This window comes from Gobio gobio (genome assembly GCF_949357685.1).
Source record: "Gobio gobio genome assembly, chromosome: 6".
Taxonomy (NCBI): Eukaryota; Metazoa; Chordata; class Actinopteri; order Cypriniformes; family Gobionidae; genus Gobio; species Gobio gobio.
Window position 1 is genome coordinate 60275362 of NC_137102.1, and position 23961 is coordinate 60299322.

General features: G+C 36.4%; 1 protein-coding gene across 3 annotated transcripts in view; it reads right to left on the reverse strand.

The window, feature by feature from the left end:
- Positions 1 to 20392, reverse strand: part of tcf3a (transcription factor 3a) — a 73060-nt gene extending 52668 nt beyond the window's left edge. For all 3 annotated transcript variants that reach the window (XM_079819714.1, XM_079819715.1, XM_079819716.1), the window contains exons 1-3: positions 20070 to 20392; positions 17499 to 17626; positions 12311 to 12374 (exon numbers count right to left, since the gene is read on the reverse strand). In XM_079819714.1, the coding sequence (XP_079675840.1) occupies positions 12311 to 12374; positions 17499 to 17552 (118 nt within the window). In that variant the 5' untranslated portion in view covers positions 17553 to 17626; positions 20070 to 20392. The remainder of the gene's footprint in view (positions 1 to 12310; positions 12375 to 17498; positions 17627 to 20069) is intronic.
- Positions 20393 to 23961: the final 3569 nt, after the last annotated feature.

Below are 23961 nucleotides of genomic sequence, written 5' to 3' on the forward strand. Positions count from 1 at the left end.
ACTTCGTTCGTTTCTAGTGTGAAAGCATTTTCTGTATGGTTCTGTATTTAAAAATGTAGCTTAAATATTATATTAGCTTTCCTGTAGCTCAAACAGTAGAGCATGGCGCTTGCAACGCCAAGGTCATGGGTTCGATTCCCAGGGAAAGCAAGAATTGACCAAATGTAAAATGTGTACCTTGAATGCAATGTAAGTCGCTTTGGATAAAAGCGTCTGCCAAATGCGTAAATGTAAATGTAAATTATAATGTTATTTTTAAATGTAATCTCGGCTATATTGATTATGAAAAGTGCAAAGATGTGCAATATGTCAGAAGACAGAAATGATTTTGACCACTTCATTAAGTTTTGTTTTGTAGAAAGCCTTTCTTTAAAAGTGAATTTTGTTTTGTATAAATCTTCATTTGAATCAATGTTTCATCAGCCAATCGCCTGGATTTAATAAATAAGAAGCAAATAGGCGATAGCAGACAATAATCGTGACATGGGGGCGCTTGCGCGATCACTAGCATTGCTCTTGAACACGCCTCGTAAATAAACCCAAACTCAGCCTCACAGACGTGAGAAATGTGTGTATAGAAAGATCGAAACGAAAAGAAATAGTCCAGCAATGCGCACTGTTCACTGGTGGCCACGAGATGCGTCTGTTCATTCATTCTTATCAAAGACGCTGACGTCAGACACACCTCCGTTTACAACCAATCAATGTCCAGATGCCGCCCACATGATGCAATTGTGTCATGTAAAGCTCTTTAGTGCGCTCGCATGATGGCAATGTGAAACCAAACCAAAACTAATCGAATGTATAAAATGTATCAAAACATGAACTTCGGTTCGGACAAAGAATAAACATGAATGAACATCTGAAGGTATGTTGAGGATACACACTTCATATGACGTGTAATCAGTGTTTCAACGGCGGAAAGACGTCTATAAAACAGCTTGAGAACAATGTCACGCAGCATCACATGACCTCAGAAGTCATTCAGTGTCCACAGCTGTGAATTCACTGGAGAAATCAACTCTGAATAAATGACCTATATTAGACGTTATATTCATCTGAACCTGTTACTGACGTCTAGATTATTAATGTGTGTTTAAATAAATCTGCCAGTGTGTATGAAGGATTATATTTCAACAACAATAAAATAGAAATGCACCGAAATGAAAATTCAAGATTAAGATTATTTAGAATTTCAAAAAATATTTTGCAACGAATATTTTTCTATTAATCTATTAGTCTGCCTTTACATTGCTTTAATGTAGGGCTGGGCGATATGGCTGAAAACTGTATCACGTTTAGGGATGCACCGATCCACATTTTTTCACTTCCGATCCGATCCCGATACCTGAATTTGGATATCGGCCGATACCGATACTATTCCGATACCAGAGCTGTGTTTGCTTTAATATTATTATTATCATTATTGTTGATTTTATATGATGCTGACATAAACTCCACTCAACAGGCAAGTATGATATGAACATAGTGACCAAAATTATCACGCTTATCAATTTATATTTGAAAATCAACAAACAAAATAAATCAAGCAGCTCTAAGCACTTTTTTAAGCTAGATTCTGTGGGATTTCCTTCCTTATAATGGCCGTCGTCAATGGCAACGCATAATGAATAAATCTCTAATATTATATCTGTAAATATATTCTCAAGCAATATTCTCATCAGTGTTCTATCAGCTATTACACATTTAAATCTAGCATATTTTGTGTAAGAGCCCATACAGTATTCTAGGTGAAATAAAGCATATATTTTCATATGATTTGACAGTTTATTTGATTAAATATCAAAAATCCAAAAGGTGTGCATCATACCTAACACCTAGATGAACACTTTACAGTCAGTTTTATGACTAGTCATTCTCTTCAAATGCCATTTAAGTTAGAAACGTGTATAGCCTACCAATGTTGTATGTAACTTTAGAGACGGTCCCTAGATTCGCGAACGTCAAGCCAACCTAATGCCAGTCATATAAGATGCGCTGTGGTTCTGCTGTGTTTTGTTTGAAACTATTTTCGGTGCTGAAATAGAACAAAAACTGTCAATCACTGTATGATGAATGAATCTCCTGCGTGCATCGCACGTTTATCTCTACTTTGAGTGTAGATTTCAGCGAGAGTGAGAGCTGCGCGCGCTCTGAACAAAACTACGCTAATCTGAACGCCTCTGATTATTATATTCATAAACTCAATATAAACACGTGTGATTGGTTATAATGCGCAACGTGATTATAACAGATGGCTTTTGAGAAGACCATAATAAGTTCAAAGTGGCTGGTGTGAGTGTTTCACAGCCGAAATACACGCAGATGGCGATTGTCAATGTCAAGCCCTGATTATTATCTCTTAAATGTCACCCTAGTCTTGTCTGCTTTTTTAAATGTTTGATTGCGTTCGTTGTGTTGTACGCCGCGAGGGAGCTTCCACCTCTCTGAATTACGGTTTTGCAAACATTGTCTTGCTCTGCAGTGTTTCCAGTGTGAAGTATTTCCACACAGCTGACATGTTGGCTAGCCACAATGCTGCTCAATGCTATCCTGCTGCAAACTGCGGAATGGACTTCCTGAGTGGGGCGTGTCTCATAACTCTGTGTCTCTTTGAGCCGCGCCTCCGTTCAGGAAATCCATCCCATAGTTTGCAGCCAGCTAGCAGACAAGCCGGCGGGAATCACTTTTGGAAAGCGCAGACGTGGCTCATCATGGGTATCGGATTTCTCCGCAGGTTGGATCGGGAAAATCCTATACGTGAATTAAGCTGGTATCGGTCCCGATACCGATACTGGATCGGATCGGCCCCATCCCTAATCACGTTATAAGCGTTTCATATCGGTCGACATCGATAATTATTGATATGTTTTATGACATATTTAAAATAAGGACCAGGAGAAATGTTTTACATTTAAACATTTTTATTTTAAATGTAACCTTCCTCTGATTATAATCCCCTCAGTTATAAAGGCAGAAATGTCAAAACAACCATGGAAAACTCTCAAATAATTAAAACATAAACACAAGTCTAAAATCACAATGAACACTTAACAATTATCTCTTAACATTAAGGTGCAGTGCCTCCGTTATTTCTTTGTAACTGTAAGCGTTTAGATGCTTTGTCATAAGGCACTGATGCAGAGTAACATTACCTCTCCAAATTGTTTTAAAGGCTGAATCGGAAATCGCCCCCTATACCCTTAAATAGGGCACTATGTACAGACAGCGCTTGGCTCACTTGTCTTCATTTCACTCCTTCAAGTGAACTGTATCAGTGGACTAAAGTAGGGAATAGTGATTGAGGGTTTAGGGGGTGATTTTGGATTCAGCCAAAGTCAAGAATAGCACAACAGCGAGCGTGTCGAGTATAAACACGCTCCCAAACGAACGAGGCGCGCACTGTCAGCGGAGACAGACGAAAGTATAAACAAGGCTTAAGGTGGTAAAACAAGTGTGTGGTATTACCAGTCTTGATGGGGGGGACAGTCTTGATGGTCTGACTACGGTCAGACTTATTAAATCCAAAAAAAAACTGCCATACTGGCGAGCTGAGCTGACTTGTTTTCCTGTTTTATTAACAATTTCCTCGCTCGCTGCCGCACTCATTTTCCACTTATCACTCCACGCCGGTTCTGTTTACTGAAGAATGAACCCAACACAAGACAACGATATGGCGCAACCAAACGTGATACAGTTACATGATTGGCTGTTAGTCTGTCACTTCCTACATTGCTTGGTTACCAGAGAGCGAGTGCCTTTGTTCATGCAACCAAACTTGCTTCACAACCTCTGGTTTCTTCCGAAGGAAAAAAAATAATAATCGAACGTTTTATCGAATGCATTTTTTATTGATATCGATTACGTGTCTATCGCGATACATATCGTTGTTTTATCGCCCAGACCTACTTTAATGCGTTACTATTTCACTATGTCACTTTGCAGCGTGCAGTTGGCCATTATTCCTTTTTGCAACATGAGAAACGATAGTTTTATTCAATGGATTTTATAGACCAGGGGTCTCCAAACTCTGTCCTGGTGGCCACTGTACTGCAGAGTTTAGTTCCAGCCCCAAATAAACACACCTGAACCAGCTAATCAGAGTCTTACTAGGCCCAAGTAAGACCTTGATTAGCTGGTTCAGGTGTTTTAATTGACAGTGGCCCTCCAGGACCGAGTTTGGAGACCCCTGATATAGACTGTAGACTCGACAGCGAGCCAAGACCGCTCCATTAACAAACCTCTACAATTCGAGTAAAACACTCGCATATGCGAGTAAATCATCACTCTGGGCGATTAAATAATATCTATCATTAGCCATTGGCTAATAAATTCTCAGATTTTACTTGTCAGTGTGTGTGCGTGATGCTAAGAATAAGTTTACCATAAACATATATTTTACTCGCTGAACACGGAGCACTTGAGAGTTTCGCTCTCGTCAAGCGATCTATACGATTTCAAATCAGCTCATCTGACGTACCGTAAACTCTAGTGTGAAGAACTCTGTTGCTTTGCGGAGCGCGTTTCTCACACACACACACGCACGCGCGAGAGTCTTACATACAACGCAAAATCGACATGTTAACAATATTTTTTGTTGAATTATTCAGCTTTTAAGAACAAGCTGAAGATATGCCGTTTTTTCCGGTAGTGGCCGGAACTAATGCGCAAACGGCAATCTCATTGGCTGGCGCTCATCTTTTCCTGTCCCTGTTTTGATTTCAGCAAATCAGTTTGAGCGAATGCTGTCAACGTGATTAATATTCATGAACCCAGCAGCTCATCAACCCTTAGTGCGTTCTATATTGTTATTAGTAGTAGATTTAGTAGTATTATTATCATCTTTTAATAATATAATAACTATTATCTATTTTTTACAGAAACACCAAAAATATCTTAGGCACCACCATCAGTCTAAAGTTCAGTTAAATGACAAATATGCATTCATACATGCTTACCAACAGTTTTAGCTCTAATGACTAAAGTTCTATCATTAAATAGTGCTTGATTATCATAATATCATAACATCAGTCAATCAAGCATTAGAGCGTGTACGTTCAGATATTTGAAAAGCTGTGCCATTTTACAAAGATATTGATAAATTTGGTGGAATATATCAGTCTGGCAACTAAACAAAAAAATGTTCTAGCCAATGGCGATTCTATTTCCAAGGTGTGCGTAGACGGTTGATTAACCATCACTAAACGCTGTCACTATGTCAGTTCATCGCGATCTCACAAAGTTCAATGAAGCTGCTAACAATGTACAATAAACATCTTACTGACGTCGATTTGTGTCTACACTTTGTTTGTTTGTTCACGAGAGGTTTTGCGAGCCTGTATAACTCAGCACTGAATAAAACTCTGGTGAGTGGAGTCTGACTGACTATAAACACATTGGCCAATGCGTCCAAGTGATCAACAACCCAGTCACCGCTGCAGAAACACGCTGTAAATGGAGACATTTGACGATCTACAGACACAAATATGCACTGGAGCATTTGCCAATATATTACAGTATCAGCTGAGGGTGCTCTTGCCTGCATTTGAGGGTGCTTAGTGTCTGCAAATGGACATTTCTGCATCTATCTCGGACACTTTAATGCTCCCACACTTCTGACATGTTTGCTGCTTTTAGAAGCGTGCGCTTCTTTCTCACACACGCTAGTTGCTATATTTGATTGCGTCATCAAAAACGTCATTGTTTTGTTACATTTATTCGGTCTTTTCACTTATTCAGCGGAACACCGAAAGTGCAATTTTTGCTATTTTCAGCCGAATAATTTCGGTTGTCGAACATTCGGTGCATCCCTAAGTAAAAACATAATTTTACAATTAGATTTAGAAGTTAATGCAAAAACTTCCTTATGTGAAGTTTACATAGAATGTATTATTTGAGTGTTGATGATTATATCTAAACATGAATATCAGCTGAATTTAGACTAATAGTTGTTTTCTCTGTTGTTAACCTTTAATATTACAGTAATGTGTGAGTAAGGGCTCCCTATAATTTACAGAATTACTTTAAGAAACTTTTAGTTATAATTGAATTAATTTAAGGACAAACACAATTTGTTCAGTAAACCACTGTTTAAAGGTGCCGTCTGAAGTTCTACCATGGACTTTGTTATCTTATTTCAAGCCCTTCTAGCGTGGTACAGAAAGCCTGCAGGGACAATTTCCACCAGTTCTCATTAATATTCAACAAGCTAAGCTGATTGGCTAACAGCTAGCCAATGAGAGCCTGGCAATCAGCATCCTTTACCCAGCGCAACAAGTAGAGGAACTGCGTTTACTATCGTCTGGAATCGCTACAGAAATGGCTTCTTCAGGTATATTGCCATATATATGGCGTTCAGGCATCCTTGCGGTGTTCGAAAACAGTCACTGAGCTAGACGAATTCTGTGGGTGTGGTCTCATCTGGGCGAGCTCATGAATAGTAATGAGCTCAGGCAACACCATGTCAGACTGACCAACTTTTGTAAATGGCCTGATTTCTCTACTTATACACATATGGACCTAATATATTTGTAAAAATACAAGGTTTGTGTGTCTATCCCCTGCTGTACCGAACCATGACTTCAAACCCCTAATTACGGTTACAACAAATAAAGCTCTTTCTGATTATGCCACTTGACAAAAGAGTGTTGTCTGATTTACTCTTAGGGTACAAACATGGCACATGGTAAGAAAACGAGATTCAAACACTAAGACTAACCGTGTTGAGCGATAAAGTCGATAAAGTTATCCAGTTTCTCATAATATATTTAAACGTCTTTGGGGTTTACATGTTTTCCACTGAAGTGAAACCGGAAATCAAGGGTAATGTGGATGTGACGTCTTTGTGGATTCTCTGGATTTGTTGGAGACATTTGGGATAATGCAAGTACGCAAGACAACATCATGTACAACAGAGGTTTTGGGATATTTTAATCAAAAAATCGTACATATCATGCCTTTAAAATCTCATTTAGAATCCGGTTTTTACAGTATGTTGTTTGTTGCATTGAACATTTTCAATTAGCACTGTAATAATGGCCTAGATAAAGTCAAACAGACTGATGTTGTCAAAAGGCTGAATATTTATCCCTTCTACTGCTATGATTTTTCTTTCCTATTCATGAAAACTTTGCATTTCTCTGTATTTTTAACACAAGTTCTGCTGTTATTAATATCTCACTTATTCTCAGTTTCAGGTACTCAGTAAATGAAACTCTGTGGCCGGTGACAGACTCAAATCATCCCGCAAACAGCCTCCTCAAACTTCAAAACCAGTCAAAGACAAAGTGACAGATACTATTCAAGTTCACTCAAATCAACAGATTCAATCCACTATTAAACTACAAAGCGCAAAAAGTTGAGTCACTCGCTATTCAACGCGACACTAAAAAGGTCTGAGAGAAAGCCTGTGGTTTTACTCTTTGTGTCGATGTAACGACGAGCAGATCCTTCAGCCGTGACACTCATGCCATGGGAGTGCCATGCTGAAACTATACACTCTTCCACATGTCATCTATTGACTTATGAACAACTTTTGTCCTTTGCATGGAGGATTTGGACAAAGACACCAACCGCCTGCCTTAGAGGAGACCATCGCCTGGCCAGATCTCGTTTCAAACAGATCGCCGCTCACTTCAGATTAATGCAAGAGTTCAGCTTAATAAAGACACGTTCTGTCATTCAAACCTGTGCGACTTCCTTCAGCCAAACACAATGCATGATATTCTGAAAAACACTAAATTGGACTCCTTTGACAAATATAGGGTTTTATTATTCGCCCCAAATTCGGTTTTATTTTTTCCATTTAGGTTTTTCTGTTTGTTTTCAAATGAAATCATGAAACATTTACAAATTAAGAAGCATTTAGTTGTCCGTCTAAATTAAGAAATTAATTATTTATTTGAAAATGTATTAAAATATTTACAATAATAGGGCCTTATGAAATGTTTTTGTTTTTTCAGAAATTATGTGCGTGTCTATGCATGCATATATATATATATATATAAAATATATACACATATATATACATACACACATATATACATATATACATATATATATATATATATATATATATATATATATATATATATATATATATATATATATATATATATATATACACACACACACACACACACACACACACACATATACATACTAGGAGTGGGCGATATAGCCTCAAAATTATATCACGATATTTCGTATTTTATAACGATATTTATGACGATATAGAAAAAAAAATATGGTTAATAAGTTTTATTGGTTATTGCAGCTGGTAGGCAACAGCATTTATTAGTGCAAACAAAACCATAACATAACATTTTAGTTTAACAATAATGTAATTTATGCCATGGTCTGTCTGAATTTTTGATTCTGATTGGCTGGAAGGTGTGCAATAAAATCGTTTAATGCACAGGTAGTTCCAAGTCAGATGAATCCTCGTTCTATATTAATGCGCTGTTTTCATTTCAGGTGTTTAGACTGAGCACTGTAATTGGTTTAAAAGTCTGAATGTCCGAATGAAAATGCTGCATATAAACACTGCTTTCATAAGAATACACACTAATATTTCTGAAGTGTAAAACTTTTTATTTTGTAACAAGTTATGAAGATAATGTTGGAATAATGACACAGACATAGCCTGGCTATGCCATCTCATCTGACAGCGTTTGTCCCAGGCACTTTCTACTTCAACTGCGCCTGACAGAAGAATTTATTTTTCAAACCTATGCAAACATCAATAGCAGCTTTAAGTTGTCTATGTTTAGTCAGTTGTCAAGAAGCTCTTGTAAACAAGTAGCTCCTTTTTAGGTAATAAGTGGTTATCGGAGGCTGATATGCTGCTCTTCGTGTATATGTTGTTGTGCGCGCTAAGGAACATAAATGCGCCATACGCCATCGCGTCACTATATCATTGATATCGCGATATGACACTTTTTTATCATGTAAAAATTTATATCGGTATTATCGTGGACGATATGATATGGTACACCCCTAATACATACATTCATACAAGGGCTGTGCGATATTGAAGAAAAATGCGATATCCTTGTTAAATAATCCGATATTCAATATTGTTTTAAGTGTGTAAAATCTATTTCTTTCGCCAACTGATATCTTTCACTTAAAGCATAATCGCCTGTGTTTACATGAATACTCATCAAGACAGCCATTTTGACACAACTGTGTGTGTGTTTGACAGTTCGAGTGTGTAACAAGACACGAAAAAAAAAGAATGGCTTGTGCGCACGTTTCGGTGTGTGTGTGTCAGACAGCGCGAGACTGCAAGGAGTTGTTTTTCGCAACTTATTGTGTTTAATAACTCTTTTTAACGTCAAACAAGTCACATAAGTAACAGTCGTGTGCTCACGCTATTCTCTGCTATATGCGTCGACCTAAAATGTACACTTTTCACAATGTTGAAGTTGCCTATTAAAATCATTCAGATATTGCGTGCCCTTGCGATATGTACATTTGCGATATTTCCATAATTTAGATATATTGCGCAGCCCTAATTCATACATACATACATATATATTAGGGCTGAAACGATTAGTCGACAACGTCAGCGTTAATTATGACGGAGTGCAAACAAATCCAAACTAGCAAGATGTGGGAAATTTTCACAAAACTTCAAACTATGAATGCTGTTGTGTGCAATACATGCAAGGCGGAACTTTTCACGGGAGCACAACGTGCAAGTTGGAGCACTTAAAGAGGAAACAACTAACTAGCGGTAAATCTCTTTATTAGAGAATGCAATACTAATAATAATTGTAATAATGTTAACAATAATAATATAATTACAGTAATGTGATCATTTAGATTGCATAGAATAAAGCTCTTAGGAAGAATATCATGTCTCATATTGTTAATTAAAAGGTGAATGAGAATGTCAGCTCAATTGTCATGTAAAAATAATTATACTTTTATACTTGTAATAATTGTTTGCAGAATAATATTTTACCATTCTTTGTGTCCAGCAAATGTCCTCTTTTTCTGTTTCAGTTCTAAGAAAAGCCTATTATTGATTACTTTCTTCTGAGGAGGAATTTGTGTACTCCTCAGTAAGCCGCTGCTCTTACAGAGTCAATTCTGAACATGATTTCAGACTGTTAAAGAAATGAGACCTCTTTTCCTGGTGGATGGAGAAGGCTTTTTTAAATTCAGTGCAGAAAGGAAACAGTGACTTACTGCTTTTCATTTAAACTGAACACCTGTTTTACAAATTAAGCTCTTAATACTGCTGCCAAGAGAAACTTTTTTTTTGTCTGTAATGCAGCTGATTATTATTATTTTTTTTATTTTTATTTATTTAAATAGAACCGAATATTTAAACAATGCCTAGAGAGCATTTGTGTGTGATTTGAGTTGGACCGAAATCTGAGAACTTAAAGAGAATGACCTGTTTAGTTGGCTCAAAGTTCATTAAAACAACCATTTCAAAAGCTGAAGTGATTTTCTTTTTTTTTATATCATAGTTAGAATATGTATAACTCAATGTTTTAACTAATTGATAAAGCTGAATAATCATTCAAAACTGATTAGTCGTCGATGGCAATGATAATAGTAGAGGATTAGTTGATTAATCGTTCTAATAATCGTTAGATTAATCGATTATCAAAATAATCGTTTGTTGCAGCCCATATATATATATAATATAATTATAAATATATAGACACACACATAATATATTATATATATATATCTAAATAAATGTATCAAATTAAAATGAATTATTAACCAAAATTTTCCCTGCTTTTTTTCCATTTTGATTTTGCTGGATTTGTTTAGTTTGTTTGTTTTATTTCAATTGAAATCATGAAACATACAATTTAAATTCCATTTAAATTTAATTTTTTAAAAATTATTTTATAAAAATAAAAACAAATTTACCCTCCAAATTTTGTGTTTTCTGTATTTACATTTTTCTTTAAATTTGATTAAATGAAAAAGTATGTCTAATAAATTCCAAACAATTTAATTTAATAAATTATATATATTTTTTTTTACAATATTAGGGTGCTGTGAACTTTTTTGAAATTGTTCTCTTTTTTTTTTTTCTAGATTTAATACAAATGTATTATCATTGTGATAATCAAAGGAATAAAACTTTAATGGGAATCATTTCTTAAAATTAAATGAAAACGTAACGATTCCCTTTCTTTTTTAATAATTACTTTGAGAAGTGCATTCTGCTGTATGATAGTAATATAGGTGTCAATTTCTTCAAGTTAAACCGAACTTTTATTTTGGCGGGTTGTCGTGAAGTTAGATCGGCATAAAAAAAAACATTTAAACATTAAAGCTGTGCAATAGTTCTCTCTAACGGTAGCAAAGTAAAATACTACAATTATTTATTAATTCAAAATGCTCAATGCTTTATTTTAGATAAATACAAAATTACAAATAATACATTAAAGGCCCCCTTAAGTTTTTTAGCGTTTAGCATGACTATGTTAGCCTTAAGGTAAGGAATAAGCTGGTATGTTCCAAAACAATGCCAAAATTCGCATTCAGGAGATAAGCGTTCAAAACTTAGTCTCTCACTTCCGTTAAAAAGGATCACATTTTTATGACATCAAATCTTCTGTCCAATCAAATGCTCTCTAGAATCTGAAGCCACGCCCCCTCTCCCTACACTGTAAAGAGACGCTGAAGCTGAAATTGGTCATTGTTCACACATTTACTATTTTCTAAATGGCACAAAGGGCACTATATAGGGGACATGGAACGATTCAGACAGTGTAAATATGCTTTCAGTTGAGGCATATGAAGTCTGGTTTGACATTAGTTTCACGTCGCAGCACACACACGGCGCAGACAACAAACATATATGACCCAGTTAAATGCTTTTAGTTAAACTGTGAACTGTTGAATTCAATTTCAGGAGATTCACTCGAACACCTTTGACTTCAAGCGAAAGATTATCTGAACCTCCATAACCAACAGAGGCTGAATTTGGGGGAGATGGCGCAGCGGCGGTGGGGGGGCTGTTGTGCCTGTTGTTTTAATGTTTGTTGACATTGTTCGCCGGGGTGAGAGGACGACCCATTTCCCATCATCCCCTCCTCCCCCATGATGGAGGAGCGACAGCTGAGAACATGAAACGGCGAGAGCAAGACGGATCAGAACGACGAGGATCAAACAGGCTTCGCAAACACTGGGATTATAACGACAACGGCACGTGTGCAGAAACACTCGCCAGTTTCTGCAGAGCTGGAGAAATCCACAATGCTGAATATTCACCATGCTAAAACCAAATTCGCAGAGTCGTAGTAATAAAGTAACGTTAAAGTGTGCTTACCAAACTGACTGCTGGGTAAAGCTGGGCCTCGGCCCTTCCCGTTTGGCATCTGATGAGGGAACATCTACCAAAGAGAGAAAAAAAACACACCATAGCTTAGAAAAAAACATCCGTAATAGTTGACAAATAGTTGTAAATTCATCGTTCGCCATGTAATTAAAGTCCTAAAACACAGTATGATGTGAAACTTGCATGACATCTCTAAATCTGCAGTTGTAAATAAATGCACTCTAAAAAATGTTGGGTTGTTTCAACTCATCTTTGGGTCAAATATGGACAAACACAACCGCTGCGTTTAGACATTTTATTTAAAACTTAATTTTGTCCATATTTGACCCAAACATGGGTTGACAACCCCGCATTTTTTAGAGTTTAATTCAATGCGATATTTAAAAAAATGTGGTCTCACTTTATATTAGGTGGCCTTAACTACTATGTACTTACATCAAAATATAAGCACAATGTACTTATTGTGTTCATATTGTATTGCAAAACACTTTTGCTGATATTGAGGTGGGATACGGGTAAAGTTAGGGACAGGTGTGGTGGGATGGGTAAGTTTAAGGCTAGGGTTAGGTAATTATTGTAATTATACATGCAACTACCGATGTATTTAAAGCAGGTATTTTTACAAATGTAAGTACAATGTAAAAACATGCTTGTACGCAATAAGTGCATTGAATCAAATTATTAATTTAAATGTTAGTACATAGTAGTTAAGGCCACCTAATATAAAGTGGGTCCACATTTTTTTGTAGTAGAGTAAAAATGGTTCCAAACTCCAAGCAAATCCAACAACAAATGTTTTTTTTTTCAGTCTACAACACTATAAAATATATAAAATGTTATGTTTTCATGAAAAGTTAAGGAGAGGTGTATATTCAACTTAACCTTTTACAAGACACCACTACATAATACTTCAATTAAACTATGAATTTAATTCATATTAACAAACATTTTATTTATGTTTTGTCCATGTGTCTATTAGGATGTAACCTCAAAAAATGAAAACACGCGTCTGGCCAAACAACGATCTTTAGATATAACTACCATACAGAATAAGTCAGAATTAAGCAGTCTCTTAAAATGCTATTTTAAAGGTTTACGGTTTAGTTTTGGGTCTCCTACAGCAGGTTTACAAGCATCCAAGGTCAAAAAACACATTCTCATAATATCCATTGTAACATCAGCTCTTTTCTCGTTTCAATCTCCCTGTTTTTAAGCGCATTTTAAAGTATCACATCAGAAACAAGTGATGGAAATGGCCAATTTTGCAACAAAAAAAAAAGTCTGCACGCTCGCTTGGTGCTTTTTGACCCGTGCAAAAAAAGTGTAAATGCGAATAATGGGAGATGGAAATGCATTTGCCGAATAAATTCTGACGTAGCGCACATTAAACCCATGTGACTAATTGTCTGTTCCCCTGATGGGCACATTCTGAAACGCTTAAAGGGATAGTTCACCCAAAAATGAATAGATGTGTTTGTGTAAGAAAAATATCCATATTTAAAAATGTATTTCATTTTTTTCTATGGCTCTGCATCAGCCGTCCTCGCACCATCACTTCCGGCGAGTAAGGTCAAAATACATGCAAAACACCGGCGCGATCATAGATATAAACATAGACCCCTCATCAGTGCCTGCGCGGATCGGTCGAAATGGGGCATCTACATATATATATATATATCTTTGATCGCGCCAGGATTTTGACCTTATTCGTCGGAAGTTATGGCGCTGAGAATACTAGATAACATCCGTCTGATAAGAGGTAAAAAAAAAAAAAAAAACACAAATACTGTTGGGTTTCTCATCTTAAGACATCAATGTGTCCCACGAGCCGCAGGGTTTAATAAGGATTCGTATGTCTGTGTTTTTACTCTCATTGCTCTCATACTCTAAAATATCCCCATTGATGTCATTATACGACTATCACACTGCAACGGTTGAGATAAAAATCTACATTTGTGTTCTACTGAAGAAACAAACACACCTACATCTCTGATGCCCTCGGGGTAAGCAGATAAACATTTCGTTTTTGAGCGAACTATCCCTTTAACTTGGGTTAATGTACTAAGAAAGGGATATTAAAAGAGTAAACGCAGTAAACACTAAACTAATAAACCATACTATATGCAGAAAAGCAGATGAACTCAAAATATGGGTGTAGGAATGTGATGAAACAATGCAAATTTGTGTTCAGGTTGAGAGCTTGTGTGTGTTTATGACCATCTAAAGCCTTGTTTATACTCGACGCTTCCGCAAGAGCGCAAAGGTGTGAGACTGGAAGAGTTTGATTTGTATTGGCGACGCTATTTTATATGCTAATGGGTGTTTTGTTTCTGACACATGCTGATGACAAAAGTGACGCCATCGCAGAGTGGGCGGTCATGCGCATTGAGTGTGTGAGACCCCATTTCGCGTGGCGGTGTGTAGCCGCCAAAGATGCACGAGTTTTAGGCGAATCTAGCCGAGCATGACGTCTCTTCACACCGGCACCCAGTTTGCGCATACAAATTAGTTGCTTACATTTACAAAATGAGCCTACAAATGCATAAATAAGCCTTTTTATTGGAAATAAAGATCCATGTTTAATAAAATGTTCACAAAACTAAATGAAAATGTTTAGTGAAACTAGCAAATATTTACATGCATTTCTTTCCATGTCACAAATAATAATATCAAGGTTTACTGAGTTTTATACGATTCTTTTGTAGTCTGGTTTTTGGTGAAGTGTACTAAAGTAAATATCGTCACCTGTGTACATTCTTCTACTTCTTCTCGACGCTGTTTGCTGATGGTTTATAGAACAATTACTCAGAGTCGCCCTCTGTCAAAGAATAGCACAACGGCGAGCGCGTCGAATATAAACGAGCCAGGCCAAAGTATAAACAAGTGTGAATACAGAGATTTGGTTTTTGCAATTCACTAAACCTGCCTGTGTTTTATTAATAATGTACAACATATTTTGTCTTTTTTATAACTGTTGGTCCATTAAGCCTCAATCAACGCTTAACACATTGCATATTTTTTCTTCGTTAGTTTGGTGTTTACCAGGTTTGGTCTTTTAACACCACTTTCTTAAGCCACATTAAGCGTTTTTCACTTTAAGGTTAAGCTGAGGGAGTTTTATTTACTGTTGGTAACTATGTTACCAATACCACCATCATCCACTCGAACAACTTGATTCACATTTGTTCGTTTTCTCTTTTTTGCGAATGCTTCACATTTGGATGCAAACCCAGCTAGTGTCTCTGAAACGTCTCGTTCGAAGATTCAGTCTCTCTAAACCCCGCCTTTCTGAGAGCTGCTCTGCTCTGAATGGTCAGATGGCCCCATCAGCTGTGATTGGTCGATTGCTTACAGCATGTGTCAGAAACAAAACACCCATTAGCATATAAAATAGCGTCGCCAACACAAATCAAACTCTTCCAGTCTCAGCGACAACTAGTGAGACGATGACTTTATTTTAGGGATGAATGATGTATCGACCATCATACCGGTCGCTAGTGGGGTGAAAGGTGGTGACAATTATAGGGGCCCCCAATGCCCAGGGGCCCACTAAATCCAGGAGTTATGCTATATCTCTTATGAATCATTATAGTATATACATTTGTATGCCTAATAGGGCAATGAAAACCATAAAAACATGCAGTAGTTGAAGTTAGAAGTAATGTTACAGTGGAAGTGAGATGTAGGTCATGAAAAGGAAAGGGAGGCCAGGAAAATTGCTTAAGCCTATCAAAACGTTCTTTAAAATTAACGTTCTTTTAGTGCACTGCTGGGAGTCAATGTGATCTCATGATATTTTCGTTGCCCAATTTACTTCCACGGGAAGTGGACGGCGCCCGGTCAACATCTCCCGCTCTGAACCATTACATGCTCAAAGTCTTTTTGTGCTATTATGTAGTTTGTTGGTTTGTATAACATGCAGAAAAACATGCGTGTCACAAGGATTACAGACTTGCCAGCAGCTGATGTTATATTTTTAACAATAGCCAACTATCAAAAAAACACGAATACAACTGGATGGATATATTTATTAGCTTTATTTAATAAAATAGCACATTATCTTCATCAAAAATGAAGACGGTGAGAAACTTCAGTGGTTTTATTTGACATTTGACTGAATCCCTTTTCATTTCTGAATATTTATCTCAGCTGTTAGACACCATGACAACACATTTTATAGGCCTATTATATTGCATATTTTAATTTATTTTATCAATTTCTTGTCTTGCATAATTGCTTGATGACTGTGAACAAAGTTATTAATCGCTTATTTTTTTATATGATATTTATATATAACTTTGTACATAAAATAAGTAATATACCTGCATTTGCATTTATTTATTTGTCTGTTTAGTTATTTTGTAAGAAATCCTTATTAGTATGTATTATTTCCTTCAGCTGAGACACTTCATGATGGGTTTGAATTGCATAAAATTGGAATCACATCAAAGTGCAAGTCTGCCATATCGGCTACATACAATTATAATGAGAACATTATAAATGTGTGTTTTGTGTCATGGATTTTAATATAGAGACTTTTGTTTTTGTAATCAGGCTCTCAAAAATGATATAAAAATGTGGATTTAGATTTATCTGCCAATATTTCGGTCACCGGCATTCAAATATAAAGAATTATCGGTTACCGGTATTGGCGCACCCTTACTTTATTTGACCTTTAAAACTTTGCAGACATTTCACAATGAGCTTTATTACACACTGCATGAAAGGGAATATTTGAAAAATTACTTTAATAATTGTATTTGACATTTGTGACCCTGGACCACAAAACCTGTCATGTGTGTCACGGGTATATCTGTGCCAATAGCCAACATGGGTTTGTATGGGTCAAAATTATCAATTTTTCTTTTATGCCAAAAATCATTAGGATATTAAGTAGAAATTATGGTCCATGAAGATATTTTGTACATTCCCTACTGTAAATATATAAAAAATATATTATTAGTAGTAATATGCATAGCTAAGGACTTCATTTGGACAACTTTTAAGGCGGTTTTCTCAATATTTAGATGTTTGTCCTGTCCAAACAAACCATACATCAATGGAATGCTTATTTATTCAGCTTTCATATGATGTATAAATCTCAATTTTACTCACTTTTGATGTCAACTCGCCATAAATAAAGGTTATTAGAAACCGCAGAACAGTCTCCTCAACTTACAATACTGAAATCCAACAGGTCGTTCAGCTCTAAGTCGGTTCCCACCGTCGCCATCCTGATCCCGTGTGTTCTTGATCTGCTTCTCTCGCTCGACGTCTCTCTCTCTCGGCTCAAACAGGTTTATGATCCTGCAGGGAAGGACATGCGTAAGTGTGCTAAACGTATCTGGGCCTAGTAATCAAATCTGACATGCATCATGCGTACAATCCAAAATAATCCGGTTGCTGCTCCCATTTGAAGAACTACACATTATGATGTGCTTTAATGCAGTGTTTTCCCAGAATGCACCACATCTGAGCTCATTTAACCACCAAGGGGGACCACCAGCGAGTCTCCACCAACCCACCCACTAACCCACCCACAGTTACACACACCTAAAGTATGGGAACTAGTTAGTTGCATAAACAACTACGATTCCTGGAATGAAACTCTGCATGTGAAACAGCTCCACAGCATGAAACAACAAGAAATAGATATTAGGACAGGAAGCATGCAACTTTTTTTCTGTGCAATGCATATATTTTGCTTTTTCAATAGCCAATTTTGGCTGCTTTGACACGAATGTCACGTCACCTCGCCACTTAAAACGAAGTGCTGTGATTTTACACTTTTCCTTAATTCATGAACTGACTCATTAAACATCAGCACTGCATCACACAGACACAAGAAAAGTGAGAAGCCTCATCCAAAAATACTTTCGTCATCATCACCTTCACTGGAATCATAATCAGCGCCTCCATTGATGATCAACAGGTAGACGACTGTGAAACATTATCACAAATTACTGCAAAGAATCATCTGGGATGCACAGTTTACTCCGACAAAGGAATATCAAAAAGCGTATTGTTCTGAGGTGTGATCATACACCATTTTTTATGCTTTTCAAAGTCACCAAGGCTGCGTTTATTTGATCAAAAACACAGTAAAAATTGGGAAATATGATTTAAAATAGCGGTTTTCTACGCGTATAGTCAAATTTAATTTATTCCATTTTATTAAATGTAATATAACCATCCAAAACCCAGCAAATATACAAGCGAAAGAGGCAGTAGATGCAGTAAAAAGTTATAAACATACATTTACCGTAGTCAATTGTTATGAGGTATGATCATACCTGGTGATTTTTAAGACATGCACAAACATTTTGTATGTTTTTTAAGTCTCTTATGCTCACCAAGTCTGTTCATTTGATGGAAAATACAGTAAAAATTGTGAAATATTATTATGGTTTAAAACAGCTGTTTTATACGTGAATATATAGCAAAATGTAATTTATTTAAGTGGTTCACAAAGCTGCATTTTTTAATGACTTTCAGAAATCATTCTAATATGATGATTTGCTACCCATTTCTGACTATTATCAATGATGAAAACAGCTTCATATTTTTGTGAAATTCATTTTGTTTCCAGGATTCATTGATAAAACACTTTTAATGTATCCTTGCTCATATTAAATCAAACAGTAGTGTTTACCATGCAAATATCAATTTTCATGGCAAAACCAGTAGTATTTTTTAAAAATACAACCATAGTGTGTTACTGTTAGTACCATAATAGGCACTATATTTCAAAAACACCATGTTTTTGGACATATTTTGCTTATTTTGATATGGCACCAGGGTTTTTGAGCACTATGGCAGTGTTGTTTAGGTCATGTTAATATCATTATCTTTAAAAAACCCACCAAATTAACATGCAATAGCACTATGTGCTATATATATATGTGAAAGCACATTAGTATTTCTTGAGATCAAAGCTTCAATTTCCTACAACACGTGCATTATGCATGCAACATCCCAAAGATGAAAATATAATCCATACGTCTCAATAGCAGAATGATCAGCAACAGGCCGAATCACATGAAGGCTTCAGGCCACGTTCACCCTAAATGGTGAACAAGACCCCCCCCCCCCCCCCTCCCTCCCAACCTCTCCAACACAAAGAAACACACGGTCCTCGACACAAAGTTTGAAAACTACACAAGAACAAGTACAAACACTCCATATGGGAGAATAAAGCAAATAATAAACACCTATATGGGTATTCTAAACATGAAAAGGTGGGAAAGCCATTCCCAAAAATGCAATAAGGAAAAGTTATTTCCCAAGAAAAGTCAAATAAACGCACTAGATGAACTGCAAATAAGAGGAAACTCAATACACCACTAATGAAGTTAAACGTAAAAGCGTCAGATTAACTTCACAGATGACTTTATTTAACTTTCATCTGTTATAACCATCAAAAACTTCAAATACCCAGCAAATATACACGCGAAACAGGCTGTAGATATAGTATAAAGTTATAAACATACATTTACAGCAGTAAAAATGGGGCATTAAGGGGTTTTTAAACTTGACATTGTTGGCAGTATTGAACAAAGAAGCCGTTTCCTCTGGACTCGAACCCCACACACACACACACACACACACACACACACACCAAAGCCCTTTAGACAAAACACTTCACACATTTAAGTATGCAACAAAAGTTCGCTAATTACAGCATGCGCGTAAAAGTCAAAATGGTGCACGTTTACACGTGTAAAACATGATAAACGTGCTAAATATTTACCGTTTCTCCCGTCACGCGCGCGGCATCCAGCGGGAGAGAAACGCGCTTCAGCCTGAGAGGAAAAACAGAAAAGTTGGGGGACAAAATTTCCCCCCCTCCGCGTCTCAGGTCCCGCAAAAAACACGGTGCAAAACGGGTCGTATTTCCCGGGAAACGCGAACAATCCGCGTCAAGAGTTGTTACAATGTAACCGCGCTCAGATACAACTCCGCTTAAAGTTCTATTCTAATTCTTTTCAGCGCTACAAATGTAACATCTCATCTTCCGAGGAGACATTTTAGCACCGTCCACATTGTCAGCCCCAACAGTGTATCCGTCCGCGCGGAGGGGAGACGTTATAGCGGTGTCCGATTTCAAACGCCCAGAAAACTAGGACTGCGATAATTACGCGATTGCTTTGATGTTTAATACACACGCGGCGCTATTAAAATGCTAAACACTACGGACAACAGTACATCTAACTTTATCGCAGTATTATCCGGATTTTGCTGTAAAGTGTGCGGTACTAGACTAACGCGCGGAATGAGACGACGCACTGTTGAAGACAGACGGAATGAGAAACAGTGCGAGATGGAACGATAGACCCACCGAGCTGACCAATAGGCAGCCAGGAAAGCTTGATTGACACATTGAGTGGCCAATGAAGGCACTTTTTTAACACTAAAGCCAAACCTCTCTTCCCTGCACACCCTACCAAGGTTTTAAAAGAATGGCAACAGGAAGCCATGGAATACTGTGTTTTTTGTTTTGTTTAACGCAAAACGTATGCGGCTAATAGAGTCGAGATTAGTTTCAAAATCCGTTCGAAACAAAGCTAAATATGATATAACATATAGGCACGTTTAAAATAAAACACGCTAACAAAAGTAGCATACCAACGTGTTTATATATTGTAATATCTGTGGGATATACCAGGGTAAATAGGTTAGACAGTAACACAAATCGAGTTTAACCCCTCATGTACTATATTCAGAATAAAACGTATTTCTAATTAATTATACTGACAAAAAGTAGTCCTACCGTGCCATTGTAGTACTTTGGGGGCACTTGTTTGAGATATAACATGTGACACTGGACCACAAAACAATAAATCTGATGTATTGTTTGTTAGGATAGGTCAATATTTGACCGAGATACGACTATAACTGAAAATCTGGAATCTGAGGGTGCAAAAAAATCGAAATATTGAGAAAATCGATTTTAAAGTTGTCCAAATGAAGACTTTAGCAATGCATATTACTACTAATAATACATTTTTTATATATATCTTCATGGAACATGATCTTAATATCCTAATGATTTTTGGCATTAAAGAAAAATTGATAATTTTGACCCATATAATGTATTGTTGGCTATCGCACAAATATACCCGTCCGACTTATGACTGGTTTTGTGCTCCAGAGTCACATACTGTAATATGATATTATTTGGAATATACCAAATCAATATGGCAATTGTTAGACAGTAAACTCATAAAATTAATCACACAAATTAAGTTTAACCCCTCATATGTCCTATATTCAGAATAAAACGTATTTCTAATTAATTACACTGACAAAAAGTAGTCCTACCGTGCTTGTTTTCACCATTGTAGTACTTTGGGTGCACTTATATTAGATATAACATAATATCATGATATTATTTTGAATATACCAGGGTAAATCAATATGGCTATACACTCATAAACTCATAAAGTTAAACGCACAAATGGAGTTTAACCCCCTTATTTTGGAGTATAAAACGTATTTCTAATGAATAACACTGACAAAAAGTAGTCCTACCGTGCTTGTTTTCACCATTGTAGTACTTTGAGTGCACTTATATGAGATATAATATCATGATATTATTTTGAATATACCAGGGTAAATCAATATGGCTATACACACATAAACTCATAAAGTTAAACGCACAAATGGAGTTTAAGCCCCTTATTTTGGAGTATAAAACATATTTCTAATGAATTACACTGACAAAAAGTAGTCCTACCGTGCTTGTTTTCACCATTGTAGTACTTTGGGTGCACTTATATGAGCTATAACACAATATCATGATATTATTTTGATATACCAGGGTAAATCAATATGGCTATACACTCATAAACTCATAAAATGAAACACACAAATGGAGTTTAACCCCCTTATTTGGAGTATAAAACACATTTCTAATGAATTACACTGACAAAAAGTAGTCCTACCGTGCTTATTTTCACCATTGTAGTATATTAGATATAACATAATATCATGATATTATTTTGAATATACCAGGGTAAATCAATATGGCTATACACACTCATAAACTCATACAATTAAATGCACAAATGGAGTTTAACCCCCTTATTTTGGAGTATAAAACATATTTCTAATGAATTACACTGACAAAAAGTAGTTTTCCACCATTGTAGTGCTATTGTATTCTTTGGGGCACTCATTTGAGATATAACATATGACATATTGATATGCAAAAGCAATAAACTTGTTTCTTTTTTCACCTTGAGTTTGTAAAAACAGCATGTCGGTGTGAAGGCAGTGTCAGCACTTCCTAAATCCATCTTAGATTTGGAGAGCCGACACCTCGGATAATCTAAAACTTAAAGAGCCATAATCAGAAGTGAAGCGAAGCAAATGGCTTCTGGCCCGAGGTGTGAGAAGGACTTTCAGGGGCCACTAAAACGGAGGAAACGCCAACATTTGGTGTTGTGGTGGGAAAACAGAAGCTGTGCATCTCGGCCCTTTAACTGGTGTTTTTCTTTTGAGGTCACTGTGGTACAGAAACCACACCAGGGGAGAGATTAATATGAACAAACAGCAACCTGATGATTCATATGTGTAATATATCTGTCCTCAGGTGTCTGGCATTGAGACTACGACATTTTCTAATGAAAATCAGTCCAGGTAAACACTGACATTTAAGTCTAAACATGAACTCCAAATCGACCCTGTTTGCTTGCTTGATGATATTGTGAACGATTCATCAACTTCATCATACTACGCCTATGTATCATACATGTATGAAGACACAAAATGATGCAAGACAGATTGATAAAACAAAATGGCATAACCTACTCCAAATAGCTATTTATGGACACATTTTACAATGCAAACAAATGGAGTTTCTTTCTCTGCGAATAAAGCTAAATGCTAAATGCTTGATAATTATTCACCAGCATCAAGCCTAAGCATTCAGGTCATAAATATCTCTCTCCCCTTTAAACTTCAGTACATAAACAGTAAATGAAGCATGTCCGGGTGTGATTATGGCGGTTTAGGGCTGTATTTATGGAAGGACCAGACGAGGCCAGCAGCATCACGACAGCGAAACACTAATCCACTGGAAACCGAACACAACACAGACGGGTAAAGGGAGCATGGCAATCAGTTTAACCCCACAATGATAGAGCCGTGTGTGAGAATTTAACCCCTGAGTGGGGGTGCACTAACTTCTCATCATGTTGTCTTCACCGGCCGACCACACAACCCACAATGCTTTGTTTCAGACATTCGGTAGCTAAAAGGATCTATTAAATTCAATTATTCGGAATCGTAAATACAAATTGAGCATTATTATTTTCAATTATTTATTTGTGGAATTATACAATATTTTAACATTAATTAATTTAAAATAAATGACGAGTGCTTTTTCCCCATGCAAAAGCCGCTATCAGTGTTATTTTAAGTCAATGGTTTTTATTAAGATTTTGAATTCGTATTTCCGTTAAAAATCCACTTTTATTTTAATTTTAGTTAAAGTTTTAGACATTTTGTGTGTTTTTGTAATTTTTATCCTTTTTTTATATTCTATATTAGTGCTTTCAAACCGATTAATCGCGATTACTCGCATCTAACATAAAAGTTTGTTAATAAATAATGTGTGTGTGTGTATATATAGTTTATAC